This window comes from Populus nigra, chromosome 19 (assembly GCF_951802175.1).
Source record: "Populus nigra chromosome 19, ddPopNigr1.1, whole genome shotgun sequence".
NCBI lineage: Eukaryota > Viridiplantae > Streptophyta > Magnoliopsida > Malpighiales > Salicaceae > Populus > Populus nigra.
In genome coordinates, this window is record NC_084870.1 from 13,281,294 (window position 1) to 13,290,906 (window position 9,613).

The window sequence follows — 9,613 nt, forward strand, 5'->3', positions numbered from 1 at the left end:
GTGATTGTTTTTGCAGATAATTAGATTTTTTATCATTAATTTGGTGTTTATTGAGCTAAGAATAAAAAAACTATTTACTTGAATATCTTAATTAACCATTACCCACAAACTACATAACCTATTACATAAAATATTTTAGGTTCTGGAACATCATCAGACTCCACATGTCAATGAACCAAGCAGCAACTAGGTAAGTATTGTTTGTAAATTGCAAGTCAGCAGATGGAAATCTTGGCCTCTAAGGCTGAATTCAAGCTTATTAATTTTCATGGACAACTTTTGGAGTACAGCACTATTTTGGTGCTACATGTCCAAGGACAACAAATCTCACTCTCTTTTTTTTTATTTTTTTTTTTATTTTTTATTTTTTATTTTTTATCTCACTCTTCTTTCTATATGTTTTGGCCCCATCTACCACTAGGGATCACAATGGCATTCATCTCAACTATAAAATCAATTATAAGACTTCTGTATTTTAGGGTTTTAGGGGTGACAATCTCACATAAACTTTGTTGATTATCGACTTAAATAAATAATTTTTTTTTTTATCTAGTCGGGTTTGAATAAAACTCAAAACAAAAAATCAAGTTTTAAGTTGAATATGGATACAGATATATCCAACTCAAATCCAAAACTCAACCTAAAATAAATAAATAACCTTAAATTAAAAAAAAAAAACAGATTAGGTTCCTTTAATAAAAATCTTTATCTGAGAATTTATTTTTATTTTTATTTTTATTTTTATTTTGAAGATAGTATATGTTAAAGATCATCAAGAGATCCCAGAAGTAAAAATAAAATATAAAATATACCACATTTTTTCCTTTATCCCCTCCATCTGTAGTACACATGGGATGTTCATGGTAAAACAATTACAAATCTTTAACAATAAGAATCACTTGCATTTCTCTTGCTTGAACCCTAATCTCTCATTCCTCAAATCATACTCCACGTAAAAATTCTGCATCTGAAAATTCCCCAAAATCATCCCAGGCCCACCCACCCTCTCCGGCCCCGCCACCCCATCCGTCACCACAGTCAAGCACGCCACCTCACCACCGACAAATGCGAAATAATTCTCCACCGGCAGTGCCACGTCAGCACCACCCTTAAAATACAGCCTCAGTTCAGGAAACGACACCGTTTTGGCATCAGAAACATTGAAGCAAGGCCTTAGCCCAATCGCATCCTCAATTTCCTTAACCCTCCTGTAATCCTTAATTTGTCTAATAAACTCATCACTCAGTGGCTCAAAAGCCTCACGTGCCATGAACGTGAACGTGGTCCCTGAGTCGATGATGACCCCACCATTGCCATCCTCTCCCGGTGACAAGTACTTGTAAGGCACCTTCACATGGTGGCCGCCGACGGTGATTCGCCGGAGACCCAAATAGTAATAAACTGAGAAACTACTTTTGTTGTCAACTTTAGGGTTTTTCACAAATGGAGTGTACACCAAGGCATTGGTTTTTTTATCAGAATCTAACTGTTCTATGTCGAGAACTAAAGAGCTGCTCTTCTTGGTGTCATCATCGAATCTATGAGAGAGTAAACAGTAAGAGAACTTACCTAGACCAAGTTGACTTGGTAAAGATGAAAGTCCACGACCAAATCCAGCAATTCCCGCGGGTTGGTGGGAAGAGAATACGGAGCACCCGACAAGGAAGTTGGGTTTTGATAGGCTATGGAGATGGAGAGTTTCTGATAATGCAACGCCTCCAGTTGTGCCTGATCCGTAGAAGATCATATAAGGTGGACAAGTTTGGTTGAGGCAGGATTTAATACTACAGTCTTGATCGCAGTTTATGTTTGAGTGGTGGATCCAAGAGCATTTAGGGTTTTTGCATCCAAGAAGCTTGGAAGATGAGGATTCTTTAGGGATAAAAGGTTGGATTCTTGATGATGGCGAGGAGGAGGAGAAAGAACAGTGCTTACAAAGGTAGTGAGAGGTGCAAGGGAACCAGACAATGTCACTTCCAGTATCCATGATGAAAGAGAGGGTTTGGGGTGGAGTGCCAAAGCTGAGAGAAACTGAGTAGCCTCCATAGCTACGAGAGAAGAGAGGGGCTGTGGTGGTGGTTGCAGGGGTAGTTTGGGGATTTTTGAGGTGGCGGGCTCTTGCTAGGGAGGTGGTGACAAGGTGGTTCAGCTTTTGGTATTGATCTTGAAACGGGATTTGGTTTGTTTGGGGATGTTGTAATGGGATTGTTATGGAAGAAGAAATGAAGGGAAATAAGGAAAGGAGAGACAGACAGTAGAGCAAAGAAGAAGAAACAGAAACCATGGCTGTTTAATAACTTGTTCTTGCTTAGTGCCTTGGGAAGAGAGAGTGGCCAAACAATAATCTTTTGTTTAAATTTGGTGTAATATTGTTGATAAGGAGACGGTATGGCCTTATGGGACAGTGCCAGGTAGGTTTGGGTGACAACATTTCGGACCCTTCTTGCTTTAAATGAATGATTCAAAACATCACAACTGTCAATGTGCATGCCTTTAAGGAGATGAAAAAAAGGGCATCTAGATGCTGAATGGCAAGCCAAGGATAAGATCACTGGATTAGAAGCCATTAATCATTAACTTTCTTCGAAGATAGGGGAGAGAGAGAGATTGTTGATAGATCGAACCTTTTCATAGAAGCCATTAATGTCCTTAAATCAGTGGATGGATATTTAGGTCTCAACAGTAGCAGTTGGATTGGCACCATTTGCACATGAAAGAACAGCGGGGGGCTCGAGACCATAAAGGACTCTTGGCGGTTTGTAAATCCTAGACAATTGGCACATGCTCCATCTTAGAACGTGAAAGTGATTTCCTTTCTGCCTACTTGCCTTGGCTCCGAGCGGAAAACCAGACAACTGTGTACTTCCTTAGCTGTTCCCACCGGAGTTGACCCACTCGTCTCTAGCACATTGAATGCTTATTGAGCAACTTTTAATAAATTTCTGTGACTGCCATACACTTTTGAAAGAGATTTCGGCCCACCAATGCTAACCTTTCACCTACAGTGCTGCTGGACAATGGGCCCTTGTAGTTCTTGTGGTGACTTGGTTTTTTTCGATCAATTATTTTCTTTGAAGGCTGCCTTTAAGACACTACCAACCATCGTTACAAAACCAAAGATATCTCGTCACTAAAGGAAAAATTTACATGACAAGATGGAAATACAGGTATTATAGCCCTGCCGGTTCCTTGTTCAAGACAATGGTATTTTAGCCATAAAATCTGCATTGGGGGTAGACGAAGGGAGTGATTTCACCTCGTTCTTAAAAATTTTAATTTTTTTTTTGCTTAAAATAAAATTTATTTTATATTTTTATATTATTTTGATATGCTGATGTCAAAATTAATTTTTTAAAAATAAAAAAAATTATTTTAATATATTTTTAAACGGAAAATACTTTGAATCATTACCGCGATGTAAGAAGACTGCTATTTTGCAACCCCTGGATCACAATCCTTTCTGTATTACACAGCTAGAGGGTGTCTAAAGCACATGCATGTATTAAATTTACGACCATAATTGATACTGACTAATTCAGGTTGAGTTTGACTTTAAAATATCAGACATATCTTTTAAACTATATATTTGAATGAGCTGAAATTTTATAAGAAGATATTAGACACATGAAACTATATTTTAGTAAACTTTCAAGTCAAATGGAGTTCCAAAATATATTATTTCAGAAGATCGAAGTTACTAAACAAATCTTCCAGACTAAACTTTTGTACACTATTTGAGACATGTATAAAGCTAAAGATAAAATTTTTGGGCGATTCAAGTTGTTATGGAAACTAGAAATCTCAACCTTTCCAATCATATATGGTATATTCAATAATTCATCCAGCAAGAGAGAACATGTTTAAAACCAGGACTAGAAATCTGTCAAGAATGTGCAGAAATCATAGATTCAGGCTACATAGAGAAATTTTGACATGAAAATTTTGTTTTTGTCATCCTATTTTATCTATTTATTTAATGTTGGAATAATTATTTTTAATTTAAGTTTTTTCTAACCCATTAAACATTATTTAGAAGTTTATTTCATTATTAGACTCGTGTTAATTGATTACTAGTTCAGATCTAATAGCTTGCAACCTACAAAAAATCCATGATGATTAGTTAGAGAAGATTATATTATATTTTCATAGCTGCATATTTTAGCAACAAGTTTAAGAATAAACATGAATTTTCCTTTTGTTTGTAATAAAATAACAATTTTTTACAGGGACAAAGATTATATACTGACTTATCAAAGATTAACTGATTTCATGACATCATTTGCATACTTGAAGTTTTTAAATACAAAATTATTTCTAACTCCAAGTTTTTTTTTCAATACTTTTAATTCTTAACTAAAAGATTATCTTTGGATTCAGGTTTTTTCAGGAAAAAAAATTATACTTCCCTCTTTTTTTTTTTTTTGAAAGCAGAATTCAATAAATTAAAAAAAAAACTGCATGATTTCACTTTGCCTATAGTTAACGTGCTATATGAACTTTGTCAGTTGTGAGTTGCCACTAATAGATTTATTGATGTGAACTTCTTTAATTAAGTGATTGAACAACTCTTAGAAGTAAATAACAACTCAAAAAATTAAAAACCAGGTTTGAGTTGTTTTTCTTTGTTTTTTTAGTCAATATATTCCCGGCTTATGACGATATTCGCATTTCTCTAGAATTTTCTAATAGCGTACCTTCATCTTCGGCAGAAAAATTATGCGCTTGATATATTTATAATGGACATTGGTCTACTGATGTGACGGATCACAACACAACAACCACCATAAAAGCTTTCCTTGCAGGGGCCATCGGTCAAATTAATTTATTTGAACGCTTCCATTGTTTAAGCCATCAATGGTAAAGAAAGAGTTCGAAGATCTCAATGGACATACAGTAGCATCCAGCAGTTACCCTTGGGAAAACATGCAATCTACATAAACTGATGGCTTTAATTAGGACAGGAAAAAAAAATATTCCTCTTGCATCTCAATCACATCACATACCCAAGAAAGAAACAGAGACTTTACTGCTGCTTTGCCTTCTTCCGTGCCAAAAACCGTTCTTTAGCTGCAGCCAGTGCATCTTGATTTCTTTTATGATGATCAGGATTTGGTTGATTGGCTGATGATTGTTCAGCTGGATTTTTTACTTCTGTTGAAGTGCCTGAAATTGGTTTATCAGAAACTGGCTCAGGATCTAATGGTTCAGAACTTCTTCTTGGAGGGGAAGTTTCCTTTTGATGTGCCTCTTTCACACTGGAAGAATCCAATGCAAACTTTGAGTCTGTCAGTGCATGATTTCTGTCAGACGTTTCACCAGCTACTTTATCATAAGGCTTCTCTGGCTTCCTAAATTCAGTTTGCTTATCTTGTTTCTCTTGCTTCTTGGACAGTAAATCTTTCGCACCAAGTGCAACATTTTTACCGAGGTTGAAATAGAAGTCACTCAAGTCACTCTTCTTGGTAACCTTTAAAACAAGAAAACATACACATCTCAGTTCGCATCACCAAACAGCATAGCATGTTTCTTATCAGCACAAACATATAAGCTTTATCAAGTGATATGATCAGTTCAAAACTATATTAACATTTATACCTTACATTTGATATTCATTTGACTGCACTTGAAACACAGCACAGCATACTAAGTCTTGAAACACACACCACACGCTAAGCTAAGCCTTAAATAATCAAAGCTGGGCATGAAGCAATGAAAACTTTAGGGGGTGGTTGGTATCATTACCCAGTTTTGGTTTTCCATTTTAAGGAAACCAAAAACTGTTTATAACCTTGAGTTTTTTGTTTCCGAAAGACCATTTAAAAACCAATCTCAGTCTTAGCAAGTATTTGAGAATGTAGTAGCTTCTGCTTTTAGGTGCGTTTCAAAAGTGTATTTCACTTGAAAAAACATCAATTTGATGTTTTTTCTAGTGCTTTTCGATAATTTTGATATGCTGATGTTAAAAATAAAAAAATTATTTTGATACATTTTCAAGTGAAGAACACTTTTGAAAAGCATCATGCACCACAATACCAAACACACACAAACTATTATCAAAATCACGATCGTCATAGTAACCCAAGAACCCAGCTCCAGAAAACATTACTGAAACTTCCACTGGTTTGATTTATCTCACAGGCAATGAAAAATTAGTCAAACATCTAACTGGTCCATTTCACAACCCATAAATCACAAAGAGAGATTTCTTTTGTTCAAAGACGTCAAGTAAAAGCCCATGCACAATTCAAAGTTCTTCATTTCTCATATAAAAGTTACTGTGAGCTAGATTTCTCAAAGAAGATTGGCAAACAAAATCAAAGCATCTTCGAATACTTCAACCTTCATTGCATTTCATACATGGTATTGAATAAAACCTAAATGCTTTCTAATTGGCCGATTGCATCCAAATTGAATTGAACACAACCTAATTAGGCTGCAAATATAGAGATTTCATCTCTAGCAAAACTACCTAATTGCTAATGCCATCATATTCCCTAGCTTCAACAATCTTTGTCTATACTAGGAATGTAGCAAGGTCAATTTGCCACCCACAAACTACAAGTTTCTAGTACAAACTTAAAACCACCTTAACCTTGCTTGATTTAGCATTGAAATCTAAGATAGAAGCATATGTAACCTCACCAGGCATTAAGCCACTTTGTGGTACATCTTTTAAATCTACAATGCCTGAATGATGAGGGGTAATAAAAATCACCTTCCCTCGACCAAGAGTAGAGACAGGCAGTTTGTGTTTGGGTCAACAAAGCAGCCTTGTTCTGTGCTAATCAAAATGCAATGCTTTCAGTTTTATGATATTTTTAACCAAATTCCTGCCTATACCTACAAAGTGAGGTGCGGTTAGTTCGATCAACTTTGGATTCATAAATTTCTTGTAGTACATGTATCAAACACAATGAAGGAAATATCAAGTCATTAATGTTCTTTCATAAACAGGACTGCAGTCCTAAGATCAATTCCCCCAATAAGTTGAGGAAATATATTCTAAATCTCTCCCCTCATTCGTAGTGCAAACAATATGCAGATGTGGACAAATACACATCACTAATTCGGTTGCTCTTTCCTATTATGTTTTTTTATGTTTCCTCTTATCTCATTTGTAATGCAGACATTTCATTTTCCTGTAAACAGTCATTCAAATTTTCAGGGGTCATCTTCTAAATGACTACCTTTTTGTTTTAGATTATTATAAAAAAAATTCTCTCCCCTCAAGGCATCGAAGCTTGACCCAATCAACTGATATGCAGCATTCCTGCTAATCTCCTAGAGATATTTTAACAGCTATAACAAGGCTTCTATATTCTACATCATAAAATCTGTTGGAAGCCAGCACTAGACTAAACATAAGTTAATTTAGAATAAAACCTGTTTTATGTTCTTTTAGGCAGACAAATACAGACCCTTGATGTGTTACTTCCTTGGTGCTATCACGGATCTAGAGTGAACCCTAAGCTTAAAACTAGTCCAGAATAATCGCATGACCAACATTATCTCAAATGCAAAATCTCCAACTCACACTAATCCATCAGCAACTCACATGACAGTTTAAGAACTCTATCTATATTACGAAGTTGCATTATTCATGATTCATTGCCAACTAGCTACAGAAACATCTCAGAGTATAGAAATAGTAGCATAAACAAAAACATTCAAATGACAGCAAACAGATGCAATACTACTAGCATTTGCGAACCAGCAAATCTAGTCATTGAGAGCATGGAAAGCATTAACAAAACAGTGATGGCTTAATTAAGAGATGAGATTATATCCAATGAGGACCAAGCAATGACAATGTGCAGCAAAATCAAATTAGGAGCAGAAAAAGTTATACATACATCCTCTTTCTCCTCTCTAAGTTCACGCAAACGCTCTTCCTCCATCCATTTCTCCTGCTCTGCAAGTTTCCTCTTATAAGCAGCTGTCACAAACTTATCCTTGTCTGCAAATAAGTGATCTTCTTTACTTCTTTCTTTCGCAAGATTTTTCTCAAATATTACATCATGTTGTCGTTTTCGTTCTTCTGCCTTCCCCATCAAAGTCTTGATATATTTAGACTGAAAGAGAAACCAACATGATCATCACTCAATTTACCCCTTCTACACTTTTAAATACCTACTCCCAGTGCATTGCTTCTTCACTCACATAAAATGAGACCCACCATGGTAATTACCGTGATTACCGTGGAGGGGCAATGCACCGCGAATACCTAATGAGCTGTGCTGGTACAGTCAAAATACCTCTCTCTTTTGGCGATCTAGGGCTTTCGGCTGAGCAATTTTCTGCTTCATCTCGTCATAAACTCCATCATAATCAAACACTGATGGGTCTTCTTCTAATGCTTTCTTATGCTGCTCCTCAATCTTAACAATAAAAAGAAAAAAAATATATTTTTTTAAAAATATACAATAAAAAAAGAAAGTAACAGAAAAAAAAGAAGACAGTGATTAAAAAAGCTTACTTACATCTTTGAGAGATTTGTTCTTAGCAGCCTGCCGTGAAATCTCCTTCTCCACGTCGTCTTCGTCGTCGTCGCCGAATCCTAGCGCCGTAGGAGGTGGAGGCCGTGGTGGCTTTTTCTGCTGTGGTTGTCTTAGCAGCAATCCATACTTCTTCATTTTTTCTACCTAGAGCCAGGCTGGGGCTGGGCTGTTAGTTTTGTTCGGAAGTTTTTTTTCTCCGACGAAGGCACCGGGAAACACTATCGGAGAATTCGAACTCCGGTTGTCTGATTGCCCTGAAGGAAAAAAAATGCAATCTTTCTTTCGAGGGCGGGTTTGGTTTCGGGATTTTTTCCTTGACTAAAGGAACAGCTGGCAGTTAATTTAAAATTACGACCCTACCCTTATTTGTAATATTACTATTAGGGTGCCCAAAACAACCAAATTATCCAGAATATCCATAAAAATTGACCAGAAATTAATTGGAAAAACCGACCCAAGAAATATAAAAAAAACCAGTTAAAATTGTTTTTATAAAAATTAATTTGAATTCCTTTTTTATTTTGGATTTTAAAAATAAAAAAAATTAAAAAATCAAACCAAAAAAAGAAAATTATACACAATCAAACTTAACCAAACAACTCATTTTTCATTTAAAAAATTAAAGACTTGATGAAAATAGATAAATTCTTTTTTTTATCTTTAAATTATTTACTTTTAACAAAAATAAAACTAAACCCTTTGTTTTTCAATCCAACCGGTGGAACCATATGTTGCCCCTAGCGGCTATTATTAGTTTTCGATTTAATTAAAGGGTATAATTGTAATATTACAGTACCACGTAGGTATGCGTGTTTTCAAAGAGTGGGACCGGGGGAGACCCCACCACTGTCCAAGCAAAAGAAAATTTACACTATTTTATTTAGTAACTGTATTCTAAAGGTTTTGTATGTTAGGGCTACTAAGTCTGAAAATTATAAATTGGTCCTTTCATTGCAGCTAGATTGCTGTCTATATTTTTTTCTTCTTCAAATGCTTAAACTCAAAATTATTAGATATAATGTAAGAGTATACTGACAATGAAAACAATTCATGTAAGGAGAGAAGAGTGATTGTATTAAATAGCGATTTGCGTTAAATTAAATATTTTATCTTGC

At 35.5% G+C, this 9,613-nt stretch overlaps 2 protein-coding genes across 4 annotated transcripts; both read right to left on the minus strand.

Moving 5' to 3' along the window:
* Positions 1–789: 789 nt before the first annotated feature.
* LOC133680622 (probable aspartyl protease At4g16563) lies at positions 790–2,914 on the minus strand. The gene has a single exon (XM_062103652.1). The coding sequence runs from the start codon at positions 2,282–2,284 to the stop codon at positions 896–898; it is 1,389 nt and encodes a 462-aa protein (XP_061959636.1). The 5' UTR covers positions 2,285–2,914; the 3' UTR covers positions 790–895.
* A 1,877-nt stretch (positions 2,915–4,791) lies between these two features.
* On the minus strand, positions 4,792–8,802 carry LOC133680673 (uncharacterized). Of its 3 annotated transcripts, none has more exons than XM_062103707.1 (5): positions 8,481–8,802; positions 8,256–8,378; positions 7,854–8,072; positions 5,004–5,467; positions 4,792–4,930 (listed from the first exon to the last, which is right to left on the minus strand). In XM_062103707.1, the coding sequence occupies exons 1-4, from the start codon at positions 8,631–8,633 to the stop codon at positions 5,024–5,026; spliced, it is 939 nt and encodes a 312-aa protein (XP_061959691.1). In that variant the 5' UTR covers positions 8,634–8,802; the 3' UTR covers positions 4,792–4,930; positions 5,004–5,023. The 3 variants fall into 3 exon arrangements, with proteins under 3 accessions (XP_061959691.1, XP_061959693.1, XP_061959690.1); XM_062103709.1 differs by having other exon boundaries at positions 4,792–4,939; XM_062103706.1 differs by having other exon boundaries at positions 4,792–5,467.
* Positions 8,803–9,613: the final 811 nt, after the last annotated feature.

Excerpts from the sequence above, each read along its gene's own strand:
- LOC133680673 (XM_062103707.1), bottom strand. The coding sequence starts at position 8,633 with ATGAAGAAGTATGGATTGCTGCTAAGACAACCACAGCAGAAAAAGCCA. Across the intron at positions 8,379-8,480 it reads AGAACAAATCTCTCAAAGAT|ATTGAGGAGCAGCATAAGAA; the intron begins GTAAGTAAGCTT and ends TTTATTGTTAAG. Across the intron at positions 5,468-7,853 it reads TTAGAGAGGAGAAAGAGGAT|GTTACCAAGAAGAGTGACTT; the intron begins GTATGTATAACT and ends CTTGTTTTAAAG.
- LOC133680622 (XM_062103652.1), bottom strand. The coding sequence starts at position 2,284 with ATGGTTTCTGTTTCTTCTTCTTTGCTCTACTGTCTGTCTCTCCTTTCC.